The sequence below is a fragment of the Phocoena sinus genome, chromosome 1 (genome assembly GCF_008692025.1).
Source record: "Phocoena sinus isolate mPhoSin1 chromosome 1, mPhoSin1.pri, whole genome shotgun sequence".
Classification (NCBI taxonomy): domain Eukaryota; kingdom Metazoa; phylum Chordata; class Mammalia; order Artiodactyla; family Phocoenidae; genus Phocoena; species Phocoena sinus.
The window spans coordinates 564964-588487 of record NC_045763.1 but is presented as its reverse complement, the minus strand read 5'-3'; the positions used below and the strand labels follow the sequence as shown (position 1 = coordinate 588487).

Here is a 23524-nt window from a genome sequence, read left to right as displayed (position 1 = left end):
GCGGGCGCGGGGGAGGCCGCGGGGGGAGGGGGCCGGAGCCGCGCCGCGCGCAGAGCGGGAGGCAGAGCCGAGGGCGGAGCGGAGCGCGGCGGGCGCGGCGAGCGCGCGGGCCGGGCGGCCGAGGACCCCGGGAGCGCCGCGTCCCCTGCCCCGCGCCGGCCCCGCGCCTCCTCCCCGGCCGACGGCGGTGGGTGCGCGGCGGGCTGACCTCTGCAGAGGCGGCGGGGGCTCAGCATCGGGCCGGGGCCGGGGGGGCGCCGGGGCCGGGGGGCGGCGCTCCGGCCCGGCCCGGCCCCGCCCGATGTCCATGAGCGCCAACACCATGATCTTCATGATTCTGGGGGCGTCGATCGTGATGGTGAGCGGAGGGGCTTCCCGCGCGCCCGCTCCCCGCACCCGCTCCCGCCTCCGCGCCCGCGCGCCGCCTCCCCCTCCCGCGCCTTGTTTACCGGCCCGGGCGGCCTGCGCTCCCCCATCCCCAGCGCGTCGGCCCCCGCCGGGGGGCGCCGGCCCAGCCTCTCGCTCCTCGGCGCTGACCGGTCATGGGCTCTTCCAGGCCATCGCGTGCTTGATGGACATGAACGCGCTGCTGGACCGATTCCACAACTACATCCTCCCGCACCTGCGGGGCGAGGACCGCGTCTGCCACTGCAACTGTGGCCGGTGAGTCTGCGCCCAGAGGGGCACACGCGTGATCACACATGTGGGGGGGAGGTGGGGCCGACTGGGGCTCCAGCGAGCGCCATGCAGGCCGGGCTGCAAGGCCCAGCTGGGCCAGGCCGGTGGGGGCTGCTGAGGCTGGCGCCAGGCCGGGTGGGGGAAGGACCGGCCAGCTTCCGTGGCACAGAGGTGTTCCGGGAGTGGGGAGCATGCCCGAGGCAGTAGGACCCCCTCCCAAATCGCCTTTAGAGAAAGGGCCCGCGGGTGATGGGCAGAACGGGTCCAGGGCCTCCTGGCCCGGGGCGTGGAGACCAGGAGAGCAGCAGGCCAGCCTGGTGTCCCGGGAGGGATCCTGCGCACGGCTATGCCCACAGAGGACACCATCCTCCTCCCTGGGCCCTGAGCTGTGTCCGTGACATTTCCTGGGAGCCAGCTAGGGGGAAGAGCAGAAGGTCAAGGTGGGCAGGGCCTACCTTGAGGGGCATCTGACCCAACCCCCTCGCTGTCCACGGGAGGAACTGAGGCCGGGGGTGGAGTCTGCTCAAGGTCACACAGAGAGAGGGGAGAGCCCAGGTCCCTACACCCACTGTGTGACCCCCCCCATTCTGTGCACATGTAGTGATGGAGTCTTCCTGGCCATGCATGTTTGTATGTCCACGTACGAAATAAACATCTTCTCATGAGACGCGCATGTGTGTACCGTCTGTGCATATACATGTGCGTACACGCAGCAGCCCCTCAGCCCCACGCACGCTGGGGCCCCGAGAGAGGGGACGGAGGCTGAGCAGACAGACTTGCCCAGGGCCGTGCGGCCGGCAGGGAACTCGTGTTCTTGACCCTGCCCTGTGCTGCTGCTCCAGGGACGTGTGCACACGTACTGGGCGACGGGTGTGTGAGAGACAGGACAGTTGCATGCCTCACTAAGCATGCTACATGCCTGTGTGTGCAGACCGGGTGTCGAAGCAGAACATGGGCAGCAGGGCAGATGGAGATGGGCGTGTAAACGGCCCTCACGAGTGTTGGCCGGGAATCATCCGGAGTGCTGGCTGGGCGGCCACACCCTCGCGGAGATCCGCGTGTTCCTGCCTGGTGCGCACGGCCCGAGGCCAAGGAGCGGCAGGAGGTCAGCTCCACGCTCCCTGGGCCGACCCAGCCTGGGGGTGTGAGCGGGGGTCCTGAGACCCTCCCGGAGACCGGAGGTGTGCCCGCCACCGGCCCGGGGTTCAGCTCCCTAAACATTAGTGAGGCCCATTTTCCGTGCAGGGCTGTTGCAGTGTGACCTGCACATATGTGCCTAAGACCTCACACTGAGGCCCTTCTGGGCAGACAGGGTGTGTTTTCAGAGTGTATTTGCTCCGGGTATGTGTACGGGTCATGTGTAGTGTCCAGAGTACACGTGGATTGTGTAAAACAAGTGCCCATGGAGTGCAAGCCACAGCGAGGCCTGAGTGCACAGCTTAGACACAGACAACACGAGAGCCACGCCTGCTGTAGGCGTAGAGTGTTTCCGTGTGTGTGTGTGTCCATGTATGTGTGCTTTGTACACATCACTACATACAGGATGTGTAAATTCCGTGTACAAAGTATTCTGGTATATTGACGACACGCATGTGTGCGCGCAGTACATGTGTGTAACACAATATACAGCACCCGTGTGCGCCCTGTGGGCACAGTGCATGTCTGCAGGGTCCAGTCTGGCATATCAGGCCCCTGTGTACAAACCATGTACACATGTTGCCACAATGAACTCTACTTGTGTGTACACCCCGTTTGCAGAGAAGGCGCACACACGCTTGTGTGCCTTCTACATGCCGATACGGAGAATTTCATACAGAGGACACGTGTGTAAATGCTGTGAAGCGTGCGTGCCAGCAGGCTGTGTCTGTGGGTGCACGCCCGTGCGTATGCCACGGTGCCCACAGAGAGGACGGCTGTGCGCAAAGCCCCGCGCACGTGCGTCTCCGTGTGACACGCAGCGTGCTCGTGCCCGGGCGAGCGTGCCCATGCACACATGTGGAGCTCATGGGCCGAGTCCGTGGTATACACGCCACGTCCTGTGCATGTGGCCGGCGTGTATACACAACATGCGTCCGACCTCAGGGAGACACATGCAACATGCGTGGCCCAGGCAGGACACATGTATGTACACATCACGGAAATACGTGTGCACGTGGGTGACCTGAGCCCCCACCTGCCCCCCCCCCCACCCCGGGGCCTGCCTGACTTGGAGGAAGGAGGAGGGCAAGGAGCAGGGGAAGAGCGGCAGGTGCTAGGACAGCAATGGGGGCACAGGTCATGACCTTTCGCCCCTGGAGGTCCCACCCCCACCCCCCACCCCCGGGGCGGTCGGGGCCCTGGCCTTGTCCTACTTGCAGGGGCGTTTCTGGCTTCCTCGGTGACTCCATCTTCAAGTTTCCTGCCCTGTCCAGGGGTAGGAAGTCGTGGTCCCGAGGAAGACCCTCCCTGTCGGGGTCCGGAAGGCAGGAGGGCAGGAGATGGCGGCGACGCTCAGTGTTATCAGCTGCTGGAGGCCTGGCCTGGCCAGGGTGACGAAGGGCGTCCTCTGCTGCTACGCATTCCGGGCGCTCATCAGTGGTTCTCCGTCTCTTATTGATGATGGATAAAGGCCATTGGCGAGCTGTGGCCACGTGAGCTACGGCCGCCACCATGTGTCAGGCAGTCCTCTCCAACTAACCCAGGTGTGGTGGCCCCTGCTCAAGGGGCCGTGGTGGCTGAGGCCCCACCTACTCTGGACAAGCTGAGCCGGATGGGCTCCAGGAGTCCCCAGGGGAGCGGGAGGGGGGTGACATGGGGCCTGCCCGCTGCTGTCTCCACGGGGTGGAAAGCAGTGTGTGGCCCCCACTGGCACAGGGATGTCGGTGATGGACGGGCAACAGGGGCCTGGGGTCAGGGATGTCCTGGGGGGTTTCCATTTGCAAGGGCGGGGACGGGGACCCATCTCAGCTGGAGACCAGGCAGAGGTGTCGACATGTAACCGAGGGAAGATGGGGAGAAGCAGGTTGGGGAGGGAGGAGCTATTTTTAGGTGCAAATTTGAGGTGTCTGTAGATCCCACGTGGAGACGCCATGCAGGCAGCTGGAGCTCAAAGCAGACGTGGGGTGCCGCGGGGACGTGCTGGGGGTGGAGAGTTGGAGAAGCCAGCTGAGGGGCTCGGTAGGAGGGGAGCCAGGCAGGCGCACCCCAAGGTGGCTCCTGCACTTCGGGGAAGGAGGGGCCCCAGGGTGACTGGGGGCTCAGGGTGCACGGACCCCACACGCCTCGGGCACCCAGGGCCTGCAGCTCCTTCTCCCCGGCCCTCCTGTCGGTGGTGGGGGGGGCATGGAGCCCAGAGTCTGTTGCCCTGGGTACTGGTCTCTGGGCAGGGCCACCCCACCCGGGATCGTGGGGCCCAAAGGGCTTCCTGGAGGAAGAGAGGATCCAGGCAGGCCTGAGGCTAGAGGGAGCCTTGTGGGGAGGGTTCAGTGTGGCCTCCGCCTGGATTGTCAAGGGAGGGGAGGCTGAGGGGAACGGCCCAGGCCTCAGTGGGTGCTGGGATGCAGGGGACAGACCATGGTCCAGGGTCTGTCCCAGGAGCCGGGATCTGTGTGGGGCACGGTTAAGGGGGTGCCCCGGAGCCTCAAGCACAGAGAACTGCGGCAGGGGAGGTTCCTGCAAGGGACAGAGGGGCAAAAGGAAGACCAGAGGCCCAAGGCAGGGCTCATCCCATGCGGCTTTCCTTGGAGGGGAAGCTGAGGAAAGGGCGGAGTGACTGCAGGGTGGGAGGGAGAGGCCAGAGGGGCAGTGCCCCAGGAGCCAGTGGGGGCCTCTGGGCACAGGCCCACGGGCGGGCTGTGACCCTGTCACTGGGCGGGGGCACCCCGCCTGGGCCCTCGCCCCGGTACGCCTTCTCCACCTGCGCTGTGCTGTCACCGTGTCAGGGTTGACTCTGAGCCCCGGGATGGGCAGAGGAGGGAGGAGGGTGATGCGTGGAGGCCAGCCACTGGACTTCACGCTGACCTATGACCTCGCACACTCCCATCCTGCGGGCAGCCTCCCACCTGGTGACCTGGGTCCTGGGCGAGTGCGCTGGCCCCTCCCGACCTCAGCACCCCACAAGGTCTGCTTCAAAGACCCCTGCAGGCAAACGGGTGCAGCTTGCTGCGGGGTCCCCGCCCGCCCCGCGGGACAGGTGCCAGCCCGCCCTGCCGCCCCCAGGCACCACGTCCACTACGTGATCCCGTACGACGGGGACCAGTCTGTGGTGGACGCCTCCGAGAACTACTTCGTGACAGACAACGTCACCAAGCAGGAGATCGACCTCATGCTGGGGCTGCTGCTCGGCTTCTGCATCAGCTGGTTCCTGGTGTGGATGGACGGCGTCCTGCACTGCGCCGTGCGTGCCTGGAGGGCCGGCCGGCGCTACGGTGAGTGCGCGGCGCGGGGACCCGGAGACAGCCTCGTCCGCGCCGGGGCCACGCCCTCCCCCACGCCCAGGCCATGCCCACTCCCGGCCCCGCCCACCAGCCCACGCCCTGACCGCGCCCCCCGCCCCGCAGACGGCTCGTGGACCTGGCTGCCCAAGCTGTGCAGCCTGCGGGAGCTGGGCCGGCGGCCACACAGGCCGTTCGAGGAGGCGGCCGGGAACATGGTGCATGTGAAGCAGAAACTCTACCACAACGGTCACCCGAGCCCGCGGCACCTCTGAGCCGCGCGCAGGACTCGCGGGGCCGCCGGCCACCGCGCCCACGCTCACGGGACTGGACGGCCGGCCCGGGCCAGGGCGCCCGCGGCCGTCGGGCGCGTCCGGCGGAAGGTGCTGTCTCCTCTTCTTTTTATAAAGGGGGTCGGGGTGGGGCCGGGGCGGGGGCGCGGGGACAGCGGCACCGGGGGCGCGGGTGGGACCGCCCGCCCAGCCCAGGACCACGTCCGCCGCTGGAAACCGGCGGCTTCCTGTGCGCCCGCGTCTGTCTCTCCGTCCGTCCGTCTGGTTTCCGGAGCCGGAGCCGGTTCTGCCGGAGGCGAGCACGGCCGGGAGCCGGGTGCGCCCACGTCTGCACACGGGAGCACGTGCATGAGGCGTGTGCGCCCGCGGCCCGCAGTGGGGGCGCGGGCAGGGGTCCGGGGGAGGCCCGGGCCCAGCGGGCGGCAGCCCAGCTCGGGCGCCTCACTGTGACTCCCACCCGTGCTGGTCAGTAAATTCTCTAGAAAGCTCCAGCCTCTGCTTCTCCTTTTTGCCTCTGACCCAGGGATCCGCACATCAGCCATGAGACAGACACTGAGACGTATCTGTCAGTTTTTATTAGATTCTGGATAAAAAGACCCCCAATTCCAATCCGGGAGAGCTTCGCCTTCCGTGGGCTGGGCAGTCCCCCCGCTCCACACGTCCTTGGCCATCGCGGGTCGCTGGGCTGGTTCTTGGCACCCGGCTTTACGGGTTCACAGACCTCAAGGGCACTGCCCTTCCGAGGACAGCTGGGCTGCACAGAGGCCAGCTCTGCTCATCGTGGGCTCGGGTCTGGCCCTGGGAGGGACTGGGCAAGGTCAGGTCCCCTCCCTTGGCCGGGCCCCCTACTGCTGGTCACTGCTGCAGCAGCCAGCATCTGCCTGGGAAGCTGTACTGCCAGCTTGGCCACTGCCCCCGGCATGGCGGACAGTGCCTGCTCCCCGTCTGGGCCGGGCTTGGAGGGACACGTCTCCCAGGAGTGTCCTGGGGGCGGCTGCGGGGTCAGGGGAACCAACCCCACCTCGAGGCTGCACCGCGCTGCTGGTCCTGAGCCGAGGCCTTTAATGCTGCCCTGCCGCCCTGGGCCTGACCAGAGGAAGGTTACACACGCCAGGAGGGGGGCGGCTGTGTGGTGTCACCACATCCGCTGGGAGCTGGGGCACCAGGTCAGCGTGCTGCAGGTGTCCAGGCCCGGCTCACTCGGCCTGTGAGCTTGGGAGCAGGGGTCGGCTCCCCTCTGCCTGCAGCCACTGCATCTTCTGCTTGTGCTGCTGGATGGCATCCTGGACCCGGGCGTCCATCATGGCCTCGGTGAGGACCCCATCCTCAGAGGCATACGCCATGGCCTGGCAGGGGAAGAGAGCACTGAGGCAGGGCAGCACAGCGGCTGCCCGCGTGGGGCAAGGGCCTCAGCCTGAGGCTCAGGGCCCACCAGTCACCACTCACCCGTGTAGGCCAGGCCCGGCCAGCCCCGTCCTTGCTGCACTCGCCGCCCACCGTGGAGACACCCCCCGGGGCAGGGGCAGGTGGGGCAAAGCGTGGACTGCTCTCCCGGGCCTGCGCTCAGCTGCAGGAGGGGCCTGGCCGCTCAGCACGAGGCGCACGCCGACACGCGGCAGCACACACGTGCTCGCAGGCGACCCTGCAGCCCAGAGCAGCCGCCATCCCTGCAAAACCCGGGGACCTGCCCGCGCCCCCGGCTGGCGCCAGTGCTGGCTGCTCCACTGGCTTTCTCAGTGGCTTTTGAAGAAGAGAAACCCAGAGGCCCGCTGTCAGGGGGCAACCCAGCCCCCAACCGCAGACCGGAGGGCCCTGCCCCGTGGACAGCAGGGCTCAGGGCCAACGAGCAGCCAACAGAACCACCACAGGCCACGCAGACACCAGGAGAGGCAGAGCGCCCAGGGCCCCACTGTCTGCAGACGGTCCTCCCAGAACCACGGGCTGCCGCGGTCCAGGCTGCCGGCGGCCCTCTGCACCCGCGATGCCCAGGCTCCCGGGCCGTGCACGTGGGCGGGGTAACCGAAGTTCGGCTCATCGGGCCCCACTGTGGTCCACAGCACTTCAGCTGCCAAGGCAGGTCTCCTCTGGCCAGGCTGCACGCCTCCTGGGTGACCCCGTACCCCATCTGCTTCCTGTCACCCAGCCTGTGGCTCTGACATGTGCACTCAAGTGTCCACCGAGCAGGGAGCCCAAGCCAGTCCAGATGTTTCTCTCTAGGTCCACGCAGGACACAGGGAGCAAGTTCCCAATATCCGAGATGACCAGTCACTTTGCTCCCCACACGGCTGTCCTCAGCGCCTGGCTGAAGCTGCAGAGGGAGGGGCCGTCCCTGAGGCCTCCCGCGAGGAGCCTGAGTTCTGCAAAGCAGCTGAGGAGGTGGGGTGGCAGCCAGAGGGGGTCCCTGATGGGGAGGGGCAGGTAGAGGGTGTGCAGCGACTTTACCACAGAGAAGCCAGGTGGGCACCAGGGGATCCAGGCCAACATCCCTGTGATGTCGTGTGGATGTCTGGTGCCCCCTGATACAATGTGACCAGAAGGGGCCCTCACCTCTGGTTTCCTCCAAAAACCCACAATCCCATTCCACTCATGAGAAAGCCATCAGACAGACCCAACGAGGGACGTCCTACAGGACTCCTCAAAACTGCCGGGATCGTCAGAAACAAGGGACGTCTGAGAACTGTCACAGCCCAGAGAAGCCCAAGACAGGAGGACTGAATGTCATGGGCATTTGGGTGGGTTCTGGGAGAGATCACGTCTGAGGTGGAATTGAGGGATGTGGTGAGACGGCCACCGTGTGGAGGGAGCTGTGCTAGCCTTGCGACTTTTCTGTGAACCTGGAATTATTCAAAAACAGAAAAAATTCACTGAAAAAAAGCTTAAAGGAGAGCTAACACCCATCCTTCTCAAACTCTTCCAAGCACTGGAGAGGAAGAAACACTTCCTACTCACTCTGAGGTCAGCATCACCCTGATACCAAAACCAGACAAAACACCACACAGAACCAGACCCTCTGTGAAAACTGATGCAAAACGCTCAACGAAATACTAACAACCAAACTCGGTAGCGTATTGAAAGGATTATACACCGCAACCACGTGGGCTTTTTTTCCCTGGAGTGCAAGGATGGTTCACCTAGGGAAAAAAGTCAACCTAGGCAAGTAATTAAGAGAATGAAGGACAAAAAGCACTTGATTGTCTCAATTAATACAGGAAAACACTTGGCAAAATTCAACACCCTTTCTTGATGAAAACAATAAACGAGGGGGAATTCCCTGGCAGTCCAGGGGTTAGGACTCCACACTTTCACTGCCGAGGGCCCAGGCATGATCCCTGGTCAGGGAAGCACAGCCAAACAAACAATAAACTAGGAATGCGAGGAAACTTCCTCATCCTGATAAAAGCCAGATAAGAAAACATCAGCAAACGTCATCTCAGTGGTGAGACTGAAAGCTTTTCCTCTGAGATCAGGATCAAGGCAAGGATGCCCGTTTTCATCACTTCTAGTCAACAGAGCACTAGAGATTGTAGACAGATCAGGCAGAAAAAAGAAATAAAAGACATCCAGACTGGAAAGGAAGAAGTAAACTTAACTGTCTGCAGGTGATATGATCTTATTATATATACTAAATCCTAAGTAATAACTTCAGCAAAGTTGCTAGACACAAAATTAATGCACAAAACAATTTGTGTCTCTACACAGTAACACTGAATAATTGGAAAAGTAATTAAGAAAACAATTCTATTTACAACACCATTGAAAAGAATAAAATACTTAGGAATTACCTTACCTAAGAAGGTGAAAGCCTTGTACACTGAAAACTAGAAAATGTTGCTAGAATTAAGGACATGAAAACACAGAAAAATATCTGCGTTCATGCATTGGAAGACAACGTTGTTATACTACCCAACGCAATCTACAGATTCAATGCAATCCCTATCAAAATTTCAATGATGTTTTTTGCAGAAATTAACACAAAAAAAATCCACCCCAAAATTCATATGCAATCTCACGGGGCCCCAAGCAGCCAAAACAATCTTCAATAAGAATATGTTGGAAGTCTCACATATCCCGATTTTAAAATCTACTACAAAGCTACAGTGATCAAGACAGTGTGGTACTGGCACTAAGACAGACACAGGCCAGTGGAATAGAACAAAGAGCCCAGAAATAAACCCTCACATATGGTCAAGTGACCTCCAACAAAGATGCTGAGATCACTGAATGGAAACAACAGTCTTTTCAACAAATGGCGCTGGGAAAACTGGGTATTCATATACAGAAGAACAAAGTTGTACCGTATATACAAAAATCAACTCTAAATGGATCAGAGATCTAAACATAAGACCTCAAACTATAAACCTCATAGATAAAAACAGACGGGAGAAGCTTCCAGACATTGTATTTAGCAATGACTTGTTGGCTATGACAGTAAAAGCAGGTGACAAAAGAAAAAAAAAATAAATATTGGACTTCATCAAAATTAAAAACTTTTGTGCTTCAAAGGACACTATCAACAGAGTAAAAAAGGCAACCCGCAGAAAAGAGGAAAATGTTTGCAAACTACTATCTGAGACAAGGTTAATATCCAGAATACATAAAGAACCCCTACAATTCAACAAGAAAAGCTCAAACAACCCAGTTAAAAAAAGGTCAAAGGACTCGAACAGACCTTTCTCAAAGGAAGACACACACATGGCCAACAGGCTCATGACAAGACGCTCAGCATCACTGATCATCAGGGAGCGCGAATCAACAGCACAGCGAGACACCACCTCACACCCATGGCCGCCATCAAAAAACAGAAACCAGGGCTTCCCTGGTGGCGCAGTGGTTGGCAGTCCGCCTGCCGAGGCAAGGGACACGGGTTCGTGCCCTGGTCCGGGAAGATCCCACATGCCGCGAAGCGGCTGGGCCCGTGAGCCATGGCCGCTGAGCCTGCACGTCCAGAGCCTGTGCTCCGCAACGGGAGAGGCCACAACAGTGAGAGGCCCGCGTACCGCAAAAAAAAAAAAAAAAAAAAAGTTAAAATAATGAGTTTTATGTTTAAAAAAAAAAAAACAGTAGGTCCCCATGATAGGTAGCTGCAGGGTAAGAAGCACGGACCTGCACTGACAAAACCATCGCACAGGGGTGGCAGCTGCAGCGGGGTCCACGCGACACCAGCAGGTGGGCTTCGGGGAGCAGGTGCACAGGTCCCCGGCTGCTCAGCCTGGAGGGAGGAGGGTGGGCAGGAGCCACCACAGCAGCCCAGCCCCGTGCACCTGGGGCCACAGGGGAGAAACTCCAAGGGGACACACTGACAGGTCCTGTCCCAGACGGTGGGACCCCCAAGGCATTTTGGCCCTCTCTCACCGGGGGTGGGGGTGGGGACTAGCAGACGTGCCCAGGGCCCAGCTGCCCAGGGGCTGGACACACAGGGAGCGCCTCCACGGGCTCTGGGCCTCCACACGCAGACGCTCACCCTCACATGCCCGTGCGGGGGCCACTATCCTCAGCTCCCCATACGCATGCACACAGGCCTGTCCCCTGGTTCCCCAACGAGCAGGGAGGGCAGGGCAGGGCGGGGGAGGGGAGGTGCGCCAGGGCGGCTCCCCACCACTGGGACTGGACGCCACTGGGACTGAGCCTTTGTCGCCCCCCAGTTCACGCTGAAGCCCTAACCCCCAGTGTGGCTGCACATGGAAATGGGGCTTCTAAGGAAGCGATTCAGGTTGGGTGAGGTCCTAAGGGTGGGGCCTGATCCTACAGGACTGGCGTCCTTGTACGAAGATACCCCCAAGGGCTCTGCACAAGCACACAGCAAGAAAGCGGCTGGAAGGCAGCCAGGAAGCGGACCCACATTGGAACCCCCCTCGCTGGCATCCTGATTTGGGACCTCCAGCCTCCAGAACCATGAGATGAATGTCTGTTCAAGCGCCTGGCTGTGGCATCTTGTCATGGCCGCCCAGGCTAAGACACCCTGTTCGCCACTCTGTTGGTCGTGGAAACAGCCAACCTCGTGAGGCCTGGTTCCTGAGTGAGGCCAGCCTGGAGCAGGGCACCCTGTGACTCACATGAGGACAGAGTTTGCAATCTGGGGCTGTCTGTTACAACAGCATGACCTAGTTCATTCTGACTAATACAGCCCCCCTGTGTATCTAGGCAAGGATGTTCAAATCCAAGCAGATGTCTACTTAGCATTCATGCTAAGTTAACAGTGGCCAGGTTGTCACGTGGCCACAGACATGAGCCACTCAGCACCCTCCACCTGGCAAGGACCATGGGGAAACTTGTTCTGAATGGCTGCACCCAAGGCTCCTGGGAGTCAATGGGCTTCCCTGCCCTGGGCACCCATGGAACCACCGCCGGGATGTTTCAGATGAAAGCCTGGGTATTGGGAATGACAAGGGCCGCTCTGGCCTGTGTGCCCTGAGCCACAAGGTGAAGATGGAATCACCTCCCGTGGTCCAGCTGTCCTCAGGCCCTCAGGACTCAGCAAACCCATCCAAAACGCCAGAACGCCTGAGGCCTTCACGCCCCCGCAGACAGTCCCGAAGGCAGCAGTCTGCCTCTAGGGGCTGGGAAGGTGACACCTGACTCCTCATCAGGTCAGTCGCCTCCCGGCTCCTCACGTCCTACGCCCTCGGATGAGCCCACCGACAGCTCACGGTGCTCCATCCCTGGCCCAGGCAGTGTCCCCCGGACCCTCCACCCGTCTGCAGTTTGCTGTGCCAACTGTCCTGGGCCCCAGCTTGGGACAAAGCCCGGGTTCCTAAGACCCTGAGCTTGACGACCACTGGACACGCTGCTGATTTGAGAGGGCCACGCCTGACCCGGGCCAGAATGACACCGGGAAGGACCGTAACGCGCGAAGCCACGGACGGCCCCGGCCCACTCTCCCTGCTGCGGGGGGCAGAGGGTGGTGGCGGGAAGGGAGGGCATCAAGTCACGTCTGTGCAGAAAATCACTCAGAAACACCCTGGGGGGGGGGAGGGGCAGGTGCCAGCCCAGTCACCTCTCGACAACTCTGAGGGTCCCTGGCTCGGTCGGGCTCTGGCCTGCGGGGTGCATCCCCAGCTCACCTGCCACGCCACAGCAAGCTGGGAGATCTCCCGGCCCGACATGCCCTCCGTCAGCTGTGCGATCTCTGAGCACTTCTTCCCGTAATCAAACTGGGCCAGCTTCAAGCGCCTGGTAAAGAGTTCCCAAGTGATGCCTGGGCACCCACAGGACCCGGGCCAGAGCAGAGGCCCGTGAGGGACCCAGGCTCCCACACAGACGGAGAGCAGGAGCCTGTGCTGGGAAACCCCAGGCGGGACACGTCCGACCCCCTCACTTTAATGAGCTACCCCCTGCCAACGTCCACTGCTGGGGCCAGGTCTGGCCGTTCCACCTTCCTACCCTGCTGGGCATATGTCCCTTCCTCGTGGAACCCAAGACGGGGCCCGGGTGGGGCACATGCTGCGCTCAGGGGCAGCCGTGGGGCCGCTCAGAACGTGGGAGAACGGAGGAGCTCTGGGGGCCTGTTCCCAGCTCCACCGCCTGCCTGGGGGCAGGGACCCCGCCCAGCACTCAGACAGCGGCCGAACTCCTAATCCCGCCCCCGCAGGCGGATGCCAGGCCCAGTCAGGCCTGGCTGAAGGCCCAAGAGAGCCCGCTCAGACTCCTGTGAAAAGTCCTCAGAACCTCAGGCTACATGCAGTGTCCAGGCTGCAGCTGGGCTAGGACGTGCCATCGGGAGCTGGAGTAGGGTGTGGAGGTGGGGGACTGGGGCCAGCCAGGGGCAAAAGGAAAAAGAGACCCAGATAAGAGAGCTTGGGGGCAGCTGAGAGACGGGTGGCAGGGGCAGGCAAAGCCCGCCGCAGAACAGAAGACAGCTCAGCAGCGCCAGGCGGGAACCAGGTCGGTGGGGCTGAGAGCTGGTCCCCGGAGAGGGTTACAAATAGACCAGCGCTGGCTTATCTGGAACGCTCCCGACAACAGTGAGAGAGAGCCTGGACGAGCAGGGAGGGCACCCCCGGCCTGGTGTGTCCCGCTGTGTGCTGGGGAGGGGCCCCAGAGGGAGGCTCAGCGAGGCCAGAAATGGGCCGGCACAGCCCGCCACTGCCAGAGCCTGACTGTGGCCTGGATCTGAGCATTTCAAAGGCAGGATGGGGCAGCAAGGCCTCCAGTGATGGGCGATCATGACCCCACACGTGAAACCCAGGGGCAGGGGCACGGGCGGGGAGCGGCCGTGGTGGCGGGACACTTACTGCTTTCCTTCTGTGGCTGGTTTAAGAACATACTTGTCAAAATACAGTCTCACCAGGCGCTCCCGCGCCTCTCGCCGCGGCAGGTCAAAGCCGACCATCTCGCCGATGCGGTCGTTGATGGCCCAGTCAAGCTGCTCGGGCTGGTTGGTGGCCAGGACCAGCATGAACCTGCAGCCAGCACACGGCAAGAGCTCAGGGCTCGGGGCCAGCAGAACCCGCCACGCGGCGTCCTCACACGCAAGACCCCGCCGCACCGGCGCTGCCCTCTGCCTCCCATCCCTCCCTGTCTTGCCCCAGCTCATGCCTCTCCCCGACTGGTGGCCCAGCCATGGAAGCCTCCCTGTGTGCAAGAGGGACGGGGACCCAGGGACCCAGGTCTGAGACAGACCCCTGCCCCTCCCACACCAAGTGCTGGGGTCTTGAAGCCTGGGGCTCAGCTAAGCAGACGTGCCAACTCAGCAGGAACTCGACACACCCCTGGGGGTCTCAGTGGGGGTACGGTCTCCACTGGCAGCAGCTACAGCAGGCAAGGCCAGTGAGTCTGGCGTGGTAGCCACGTTGGCTGACTGGCAGGGCTAGATGCCACCAGCGGGCAAGGGGCTGGAGGGGCCTCACCCACCTGGAGGAGTGGGATTAGGGGGCCCAGAAGGGCCAGCCCAATCCTAGGGCAACCTGCAACCTGGGGCCCCTGGCTGTGGGGTGAGCCCCTGACAATGCCTCTCATGGGCAGCCGGAAATGCCCAGGGCCTGAGCCAAGGGCAGTAGCCTGTGGACGAGTCTGTGCCCCTCGGCTCTTCCTCAGAGACCCCAGCACATTGTCTCCGCAGCTCCACAGACGCCCCACGGCGCCCAACGGGCCGTCCCACTGCGTCCGGCCACGTGGGTCAGGCGTGAGCCTGCTCGGTCGGCTGCCCCGCAGCAGCCGCGTGAGCTGAGGCAGTGCCACGGCCCCCGCACATGGGCTCTCCTCACTTGCTGCTGTGCTGGCCTGTCCGGTGCAGGAACGCGTTCAGGGTGGCCCTGAGGTCCTCACTGATCTTCTCCTGCAGAGACAGAAGTCCAGTGTCAGGTGCGCACGCCGGAGTGCTATAAGCAGCCACGGGGGGCGCTAAGGAAAGCCTCCGCAGAAAGGCGCAACCCCCGCTCGTCCACGACAGAATGAATCTAAGTTCGAAGGCCGAAGCTTGACTCCGAAGGCGCTGAACTTCCACTTTTCAAACAAAATGGACGAAGAAAGCGCAGCTGAGGAGCAGGTTCCCGGTGACCTTCCCAGGAAGTGCAGACGCCGCGGCCCAGGCCGCCCGCCCTGCCCGCTCCCCAGGCCAGAGGGCGGCCTCCAGACACTCACAGTCGCCCGCTTCCTGAGAAACGCATCTGCTTCGTCCACGAAGAGCAGGAGGCTGCAAGGGCAGGGCCGCGTGAGGCGGGCAGGGCACGGCCCCGTGGGAAGCCCGAGCTTTGCACTGCCCCCACCGGGGCCCAGACCTTGGCCGCAGACCGGGGCGTGTCAAGTGCCAGTGTCACGAGAAAGTAACTAAAGATAGGCTGGTAACCCCTTGTCTTAAACATTTTAAAGTCTCCGGGACTGGGCCTCCCTGGTGGCGCAGTGGTTAAGAATCCGCCTGCCAATGCACGGGACACGGGTTCGGGCCCTGGTCCGGGAAGATCCCACGTGCCGTGGAGCAACTAAGCCCGTGCACCACAACTACTGAGCCTGTGCTCTACAGCCCGCGAGCCACAACTACTGAGCCCACGTGCCACAACCACTGAAGCCCACGCGCCTAGAGCCCGTGCTCCGCAACAAGAGAAGCCACCACAATGAGAAGCCCACACACCACAACGAAGAGCAGCCCCCGCTCGCCACAACTAGAGAAAGCCCACGTGCGGCAACGAAGACCTAACGCAGCCAAAAATAAAATAAAAGAAAGCCTCTGGGACCAAGAGGCTCCCGGACCTTGGGGACAGGCTGTGGGGAAAGTCACCAACCCCCCTTCCCAGCAGGAGCCCCAGGGCCACCCAGGAGGCACCCAGCTCACCCTCGCCGGCTGGTGTTGGCCCAGTCAAAGACCTTGTGCATGGCGGTCACGCCGTCCCGCCCCATGGGGGCCACATCCCCACCCGTCATGATGGCGTAGTCCATGCCTGAGTGCAGCGCGAGTTTCTGGGTGGGAAAGGCACTTTAATGCCTGCTCCGTCTGCTCTCCAGCCCACCGCCCCGGTCGCTGGGGACCAGACCGCGTGTGGGGAGACACCCTTCCTGGAAGAGCTGGGCAGGGGCTGCCTCCCACGTGTCCCCCGCCCACGGCACCTCTCCCCAGTAAGTGAGACTCCATAACCCCCAGCTACTGTGCCCTCACCTTGGCAAACAGTGTCTTGCCCGTCCCAGGTGGCCCGTACATGAGGATGTTCCGGTACACACTCCTGTTCTTCCTGGTGTTCCTCGTGGCAATGGCGATGTCCCGCACGCGAGCCTCCAGGCTGGGCTGCCAGGGGACACGAGGTTTGGGGACGCTCTGCCGCTGAGTCCATCCCTCCTGAGTGCCTGGGTCAGTGCGAGAGGCCGCCTCTCCCTGGCTGGGGCTCAGCCAGCAAACCGGACTCCAGGAAGGTCGAGCAGCCCCGCCCGGGCGGGAAGGTCCCAGGGATAGGCAGCCCCACTTACGCTGAGGACGACGCCCTCCAATGCATCCTGAGGCTTACTGAGGAGCCGCCTGCTGACCTGCGGGGCGCGGGGGGTATCAGGGTCAACGGCGGTGCCCACGGCGCAGCCACCCCAGAACACGCATTACCAGCCGTCCTGGAGAAGGCCGGCAGGGGAGACTGTCGGCGACACTGACCTCTAGCAACGGCCCACAGCACCGCCCGTGGGTGCACAGCACCCGTGCCAGGCAGGAAGCCTGGCTCCCCTCGAGGAAGGCAGCCGACACAGGGCTGCTTCCAGCGACTTATCTTATGGGTAGATGGCTTGCTGAAGCCCCAGAAATTTGTATACAACCTCCAGTCCACCCAGGGGGACGGTCATGCCCACAGACCCACAGAGGGATGGAGCGGACTGGCGTGAGGGTCCCCCCAGTGCTGACGCCACAGGGCCAGAGGAATAGCGTCAGGAAGAGAAAGCCAAATGCAAATCTGTGAGCAGGGGAACGGGGCAGCATTGGGTAAAAAGGGGAGAAGGGCCCACGTGTGCGACTCGGCTGTAAGGCCACCCGGACCCAGGGGGCCCGCGGTCACCTGCACAGGGTGCCGCAGCAGCTCCAGCACCGTGATTCGCGAGGTCTCCCGCACCAGGGACGGCTTCCCCAGCCGGGTCTCCACGTAGCGCCCTATGGCCGACGTGGCGTTCTTGGCGGAATAGATGCCAACGGCCAGCAGCGTCAGCCCAGCCACCTGGAACAGGGCAGAAGCAGGTGGCGCCCACCCCATCCCCGGCAGTCTTGGGGCTCCCCCACCAGCTCCCTGAGTCTCAGCCGGGCCCCACCAGTACCTTTCCAAAGGGCAGGCACTGGTGTGGAGATGAAACGGACGCCTGGCACCCCTCCCACACCCTCCTCCCAGCCCCACCAGGGCCAACACTGAGCTGTTCCGAGCGCCCCAAACCCAAAGGCTGCGTCACTTGTGGTTTTCCAGTGGCAGTGGGGGGCGCGGGGGCAGCGACCGCCTCAGCCGTAGGTCTATGAACGCTCAGAGCGCCAGGCGCCTCTCACGGCCAGCAGAGACCCCAACACGTGACACAGACCGCAAGGAAAACGGCAGCGTTGTTTACCGTGGCTGTCACTTTGTCCCAGTCTGTCACAAAGGCCTGGAATCCTTCACCAAACACGGTGCCAGCCATCCTGTAGGGGAAGCAGTGGCATGACTGGGAAGGAATCGGGCTGTGCCCGTGCGCCTAGCCCAGGCTCCAAGGTCAGCCCCAAAGGTCACCGCAGAAGGACCGGCCAGGGGAGTAGTGGGGTGCCTGCTCGGGGGAAGGGGCGAGAGGATGCCCGCTGGGCACGGCCTCACCTGATGGACTCCAGGATGGTCTGGCGCTGCTCAGCAGCCTTCAGGCGGATCTGCTCACGGGTGATGTCAGCATTGTCGCGCTCAGCCTTGGCCCGGGCACGCGCCTCAGCCTCCACCCGCAGCATCTCGTTCTTGTGCCGAAGCTCCATCTCCCGCTCCACGGTGGCTGCCCAGGGAGAGCGGGGAGCAGCGCTCATCCCGAGGCCCGTGGCCCCCCGACCCAGGATGAAGCGCAAGCACAGGGTATCCCCCGGGTACCCCCCCACCCCCCTCTCCCAAGGGTCTCAGCGCGCCCGCTGCTTCACGCTGCTTGGGAAGCACAGGGCCTGAAGCAAGGCCCGTGGCCCTTGGCCCGTGAGCTCCCAGGCCAGGGCCCTACCTCGCCGCAGGGCCTCCTGCTTCTGCACGGACTCCTCCTGCTTCCGTAAGTTCTCCTCGTTGAGAAGTTGCTGAAAAGGAGCCACAAGGGAAAGGGAAGGGCTTCGAGATTAGGAAACGGTCAATATCACACCAACAGGTTAGCTGCTCTGGCCTCAGAGATGTCCCCATCGCCCCGGGGGCTCCTACCCCATGGGACGGTCACCTTATGGCCTGCAGGCTGCATGGCCCGAGGCAGGAGCCACGGCCGCCAGCCTAGCTCGGCCTCAGGGCAGCCCTGACCCACAGCTGTCCTCACAAAACAGGCTTTTTGCTGGACTGTTTAATTTAAAAACTAAAGTGCCCACAATAGGCTCGACGTTTGAATGCCCCCCACAGACCCGTCAGTCAGGGTCCCACCCGGGAGACCCTCGGGGCGGCGCGGGCAGATCCCCACCCCTCCAACGCAGTGGTTACTACCGGGCGGACCCCAGCCTCTGGCCCCTACCCGCCCCAAGGGATGCCCACGCCCTCAGGGAAGACAGGCGGCTGGGCAGAGTTCACCTGCTGCTTCAGCTGGTCCTCGTAGCGCTGCCGGGACAGCTTGTCCTGGTACTGGGCCCTCTAGGGAGGGAAAGGGCGGTGTGCACACGGCCCGGGCACAGAAGCCACGGTCCAGGGTGGGACTCGGCGGGCGCGGGACCCGAGGAGCGCCCCGCGTGCCCCACCCCCGCCGCCTTACGGCCTGGTGCTGCCGCGTCTCCTCACTCAGAGTCTTCCTCCGCTCCTCGGCCTGCACCCGGACCTGCTCGCCCTTCAGCTGCTCCACGGCGGCCTCATACTCCTGCGCGACACACCAGCCGCCCTGAGCCCAGGGCCCGGCCAGGCCTCCCGCCCTGACACCCCTCCCCTGCGTGGGCTCCAAAGGAGCCGGACAGCCTGTGCAGCCCCTGGGCAGGGATGCAGCCTGGTCTGCACCCCACAGGCCTGTGGGTGCTCAGCTGTAGCCTCACCTAGGCCCGGGAGGACCCAGACCCACAGGCAGAGAGAAGCCAGGAAAACGGACAGGGCCAGGCCCCAAAGCAGCCAGACGGTCTCCTGGGGTGCCTGTCACTCCCCCAGCCCCCCACACCGTTTCCGCTGCACTTATGCCACGTGCTTGCTTTCCGATTCGCTTTACAACAGCCCGTGGTGGAGGGCAGAGCCTGTGCTTTTCCTACACTCGCTCACTACGTGCTCAGAGTGACGGCAGGCGTCCCCCCTCGGGGAGACCAGCCTCCTCACCCACATCTGCCCTTCCAGATAGTTCTGTACAAAACTCAGGCCGCACACCTGTCTTTGATCCCCGCTTCCCTCAAATCCTAGAGGGAGGTGCTGCACCCACCGCCCACGTTCTGTCTGTCCGGGGGCCCCTCAGCCTCGGGGCTGCAGCCCACCTCTGCCAGCACCACACCCACACTCACCTTGAGCTTCGCCTGATGTTCCAGCTGAAGCGTCTGCTCCTGCATCTGTGCCAGACTCAGCGCCTCCTTGGCGTGTCCTGCAGCGGGGGCAGGTGTGTGGGCTTCAGGACACCGGGCGAGTGTTCACGAGTGCCAGGGGCTGCTCAGGGACACCACAGCCCACCTCGACCTGAGCACACGCGTGGCCACCCTGGTCGGACCTGCTCAGCCACCCATCCCTCCAAGGGCCACCTGTGTATGCTCCATCCCCAGCGGAAAGCGTGTGCGAGGTCTGCCCCTCGGGGACTGTCACACTCCAAAGGGTTCCATCAGAGAGGCTGTCCCCCGCCCGCCTGTTGACAGCAGGAGGGTCAACATGGTGGTCGTTTCCCCATTAAACAAAAAGCAAGCCTGTGGCTAGAACGTCCTTTATTTTTCCAGTGCGAACGTTTTTCCTGAGCCTCTGATACCTGTTACTGATTCACAGACAGGCGAGCGCAGGCAGGCAAGAACGTAAGGGGCAAACGAGGATTAAACCAGGAAGAAGGGACTTCCCTGGTGGTCCAGGGGCTAAGACCCTGTGCTCCCAGTGCAGGGGTCTAGGTCCCTGGTCAGGGAACCAGATCCTACATGTCACAACTACGAGTTCACCCGCGGCAACTGAGACCTGGTGCAGCCAAATAAATAAATGTTAAAAAAAAAAAACCCAAACCCAGAACGAAGCCGATACACACAGGCTGACAGCTCTTCACAGGCCACATGTTAGAAACACGTGTGTGTGTGAGTGACAACTTCCAGACGTATTCTCTTCATCAGGGGAAGTCACATGTGGAGATATGTGGGTATCCGGTACTCTCCTTGCTAACAAAGCCTGCACGTCGGGCCTCTCTAATAGATCCGTGATGACAGAGTTCTCCTGTGCGCCACGCTTCACTACGAAAACTTTCTAACACATAAAGGCACGGAGAGAAGGTTGGGACCCCATGAGCCCACCTCCCTGATGCTACCACGCTCCCAGGTTGCTGCCCACACGTCCACCCTTCTACCCCCCCACCACAATCTGTCTTATTTTTTGAGGCCTTCAGGGTAAGCTGCAGACCCCAGGACCCCAAGCTGCAGCACCTGCATCACTGACTGCAGCGTAACCCCTGGGGCTCGCTGGCTCCAAGCACGTGTTAGGCATGTGGTGGAAGCTCTAGGGCTGAGGTAGGCTGGGGCTCGTGGTTTGGCTTCAGAGTTTGGGGAGGACCTGCAGCTGGCCTGCTTACTCACGCCGTGACCTTTGACAGGTAGGCTGACTGCTCCGAGCACCTTGCCTGCCAATGGAGCAGGGCGCTCCCTCCCCCGACCCGTGGAGTGAGGTGGAGAAAGCACGTAAATCGCTCAGCACAGGCACCCGTGAGCCCCCCTAATCACAAGCTACGACCTCAGTGCTGACAATGATGACTGTCACCTCGAAGTCGTCCTACACTGAGATGTGCGAGCCGCCACGTTAACTGCACCCACCACAGGCAGGCACCCTGTACGTGCGTGGAGCACACAGCTCAAGGCCAATGTGCTGCTCTGGCGTCCAAGGAGGGCCTGGGAAACCTGGGGAACTGGGTAGCGTCAGACTGGGCCCCGAAGGACACAGACGGTGGTCAGGCTGTAAGAAGCAGCTGGGGACGTCTCTGGTTTGCGTGGAGAGGGCAGTGAGGTGAACAAGAGCAGGTACAGGCCAACCAGGGCAGGCACTCTGGCTGTGAACTGGGAGCATCTCCAGACAACAGGCCTGCAGAGGGGCTAAGGACAGAAGGGGCTCGGGCACCCTGGGAAGGAGGGTTTGGGGACAGAAGGGGCGGCAGCCCAGGGTGAAACCTCCCCCATCGGCCAGCAAAAAAGCCAGGAAAGATGGCAGGAACAAAAATGACGTAGAGTCCGCACTTGAGACAGTATCACCGGATGTGGAGGCCAGCGGGGTGGACCATGCTTCTAGGTGGTGGTAGCTGGGGACTCTGCAGGAGATGCTGCTTGGTGGGGAAATGGGGGAGCAGAGGCCAAGGCTCTGGGGACCCAGATGGAGAACGTCCTGGGGCAAGAGCTCTGGGGCAGCCAGTGCAGGGAAGGTCATCAACTGGCCCAGGGCTGCTTGATCTGTTGCTTTATAGACCTCGCCTACCTGAACGTTAACCTTTTCCAACGATAAATGCAAATGTGCTTTATTTCCCTTAAGACCAACGCCCCTCAAACACATTTCCCTTCTTAGGCGGAAAACTGCCAAGCAACCACCACGGACGGCTCCCCTACCTGGCCACCCTTGGCCGTTCCACGTGGAGACGGCAAGAGGCGGTAACTGGAGACCAGGGTGCAGCCCTGCCAGCTGCTGCCTGTACCCTCTGAGTCCCCTCGGCACCGGTTTCCCCACTTGAAGGACGCGTGGCAACTGGGAAGATGCCAGAGAATCAGGGGATCCCGAACCTCCCTGCACGCAGGGTGGCTCCGGCTGGCTTACCGCTGGAGACCGGTTTCCCCCCGACGGCCACTCGCCGCTCGATCCCTCAGACCACCAAGGGCCACCGTGCCCCCGAGCCCGCCGCCCGGCCGCCCTCCCCGCGCCCAACCCCCGCACTCACGCGAATGCTCCAGCTCGCGTGCCGCCTTGGCCGCGCGCTCCAGGCCCGTCGGGTCGAAGTTGCTCCATTTGTCCTTGGGCGCAGGCCGGTCCCCCGCGCCGCGGTCCCCGCCGCCCTCGGCCCCGGGCTGCACGGGCGGCAGCGGAAGCGGCGGCCCCGCGCCTTCGCCCTTGGGGCCCTTGATGCCGAAGAGCCACGACATGTCTCGCGAGCTCCACGCGCCGCCGCCGGAACCCGTAGCCGTGCGGACGCGCGCGACGCAGAGCACGGTCCACGCGCCTCGAGCCGGCGGCAGAGACTGCGCAGGCGCGGCGGGGGCCCTTCCTCCAGGGCGACGGATGCGCGTGAGGTCCATGCCCCCCCGAGCGGCCCTCGGATTGGCTGCGAGGACCGTGACGTCACGGCATCGCTGCAGCGATTGCAGGAGCTGGCTCGGCGGGGGGGGCGGGTAGGCCGTCAGGGGGCGGGGCGAGGTGCCAGGTGACCGGGGTTGGTCAGGGACGAAATTGAGGGTCTGGGCGCGTGCGCGCCCTTGGGTTCGTCATTTCCGCGTGGCAACGACACTGGCCCCGTTGCTATGGGCGCCCACAGAGTTCCGGCCCCCGGGGCCGCAGAGAAGCCAGTGCTGGAGCCGAGGCCACTTGATGCGCGGCGTCCCGACCGAGGGAGAGGCCTACGAGAGGAAGAGTGTGGGAGGCGGCCGATAGGCGGGGGAGGACCCCGCCCGGGGCGGGCGCGGGGTCGGGGGTCCGGGGACCGGGCCCAAGAGCAGGCGCCGGCGCCGCGGGCTGAGCGGCCCCCTCGGACAGCGGAGCACGGGCTGGCCGTGTCCAGCGCAGAGCAAACCGCCCTACGGGCCGGGCGTGTCCGGCGCGGGGCAAGCCGGCCCGGTGCTTAGTGGGTCTCGGTGCTAGCGCATACAGTCAGTGCTACGGAGATGATGGAAGAGCGGAAGCGCGGCCCCGGCCAATCTCCCGCAACCGTCAGTAGAATGAAGGGCTCTCCCGAGCCTCCTCTTCGGCGTCACAACAAAACTCAGCGGTCCGTGGTTGTAGGTAAAGTGGCTCCCAAGGGAGGGGACAGAGCTCTGCAACCCCAGAAGTATGGGACGGCAGAGCCCCCGAGGCCCCACAGAGGGCGCCGTCGCGGAAGGAGAGCTCCTCAAGGCCCAGGGGTCCTGGCTCTGGTCTCTGCCTGGTGAGGTTTCTCCTTGGGAACCCCCAGAGGCCACGTGCCTGCTTCAGGGACCAAGGTGCAGGCTGGACCGCCTGGGGCAGAGGGAGACAAGGATGGACAGAGGCCAGCGTTGCTCTAGAACCCAGTGTCCAAAGTTAGCAGAGTTTGCTTCTTGGGCCAAAATCCAAGTTGCCCCTGCGTTCTTTCCCTGATGTAATTTGTTGAGTTCCCAGTATTATACGGAGTTTCTCCACTAGATTGAAAACAGTCTTAATCTTAAGCCTGAAGAAAAATAGGAAAAAAAAAAATTCTAAGATAATT

At 62.7% G+C, this 23524-nt stretch overlaps 2 protein-coding genes across 3 annotated transcripts; one reads left to right on the top strand and one right to left on the bottom strand.

Moving 5' to 3' along the window:
• The first annotated feature begins 101 nt into the window (after window positions 1-101).
• On the top strand, window positions 102-5863 carry TMEM240 (transmembrane protein 240). 2 transcript variants are annotated; one of them, XM_032610797.1, is made up of 4 exons: window positions 102-358; window positions 557-663; window positions 4876-5084; window positions 5217-5863. In XM_032610797.1, the coding sequence occupies exons 1-4, from the start codon at window positions 302-304 to the stop codon at window positions 5363-5365; spliced, it is 522 nt and encodes a 173-aa protein (XP_032466688.1). In that variant the 5' UTR covers window positions 102-301; the 3' UTR covers window positions 5366-5863. The 2 variants fall into 2 exon arrangements, with proteins under 2 accessions (XP_032466688.1, XP_032466678.1); XM_032610787.1 differs by having other exon boundaries at window positions 102-663.
• Window positions 5864-5936: 73 nt separating this feature from the next.
• LOC116742869 (ATPase family AAA domain-containing protein 3) lies at window positions 5937-22336 on the bottom strand. Its single transcript, XM_032610710.1, has 16 exons — window positions 22028-22336; window positions 19437-19513; window positions 18716-18817; window positions 18538-18597; window positions 17996-18065; window positions 17617-17782; window positions 17378-17447; window positions 16846-17001; window positions 16277-16333; window positions 15972-16097; window positions 15651-15775; window positions 14963-15014; window positions 14587-14657; window positions 13615-13782; window positions 12445-12553; window positions 5937-6729 (listed from the first exon to the last, which is right to left on the bottom strand). The coding sequence occupies exons 1-16, from the start codon at window positions 22227-22229 to the stop codon at window positions 6580-6582; spliced, it is 1761 nt and encodes a 586-aa protein (XP_032466601.1). The 5' UTR covers window positions 22230-22336; the 3' UTR covers window positions 5937-6579.
• Between the last annotated feature and the right edge of the window lie 1188 nt (window positions 22337-23524).

Coding starts and splice junctions, on each gene's coding strand:
- LOC116742869 (XM_032610710.1), bottom strand. CDS start 22,229: ATGTCGTGGCTCTTCGGCATCAAGGGCCCCAAGGGCGAAGGCGCGGGG. Junction 17,002..17,377: donor GGGACAAAGTGACAGCCACG/GTAAACAACGCT, acceptor GCCCTGTTCCAG/GTGGCTGGGCTGACGCTGCT. Junction 16,334..16,845: donor TGCTGCGGCACCCTGTGCAG/GTGACCGCGGGC, acceptor CGCGCCCCGCAG/GTCAGCAGGCGGCTCCTCAG.
- TMEM240 (XM_032610787.1), top strand. CDS start 302: ATGTCCATGAGCGCCAACACCATGATCTTCATGATTCTGGGGGCGTCG. Junction 664..4,875: donor TGCCACTGCAACTGTGGCCG/GTGAGTCTGCGC, acceptor TGCCGCCCCCAG/GCACCACGTCCACTACGTGA. Junction 5,085..5,216: donor GAGGGCCGGCCGGCGCTACG/GTGAGTGCGCGG, acceptor CCCGCCCCGCAG/ACGGCTCGTGGACCTGGCTG.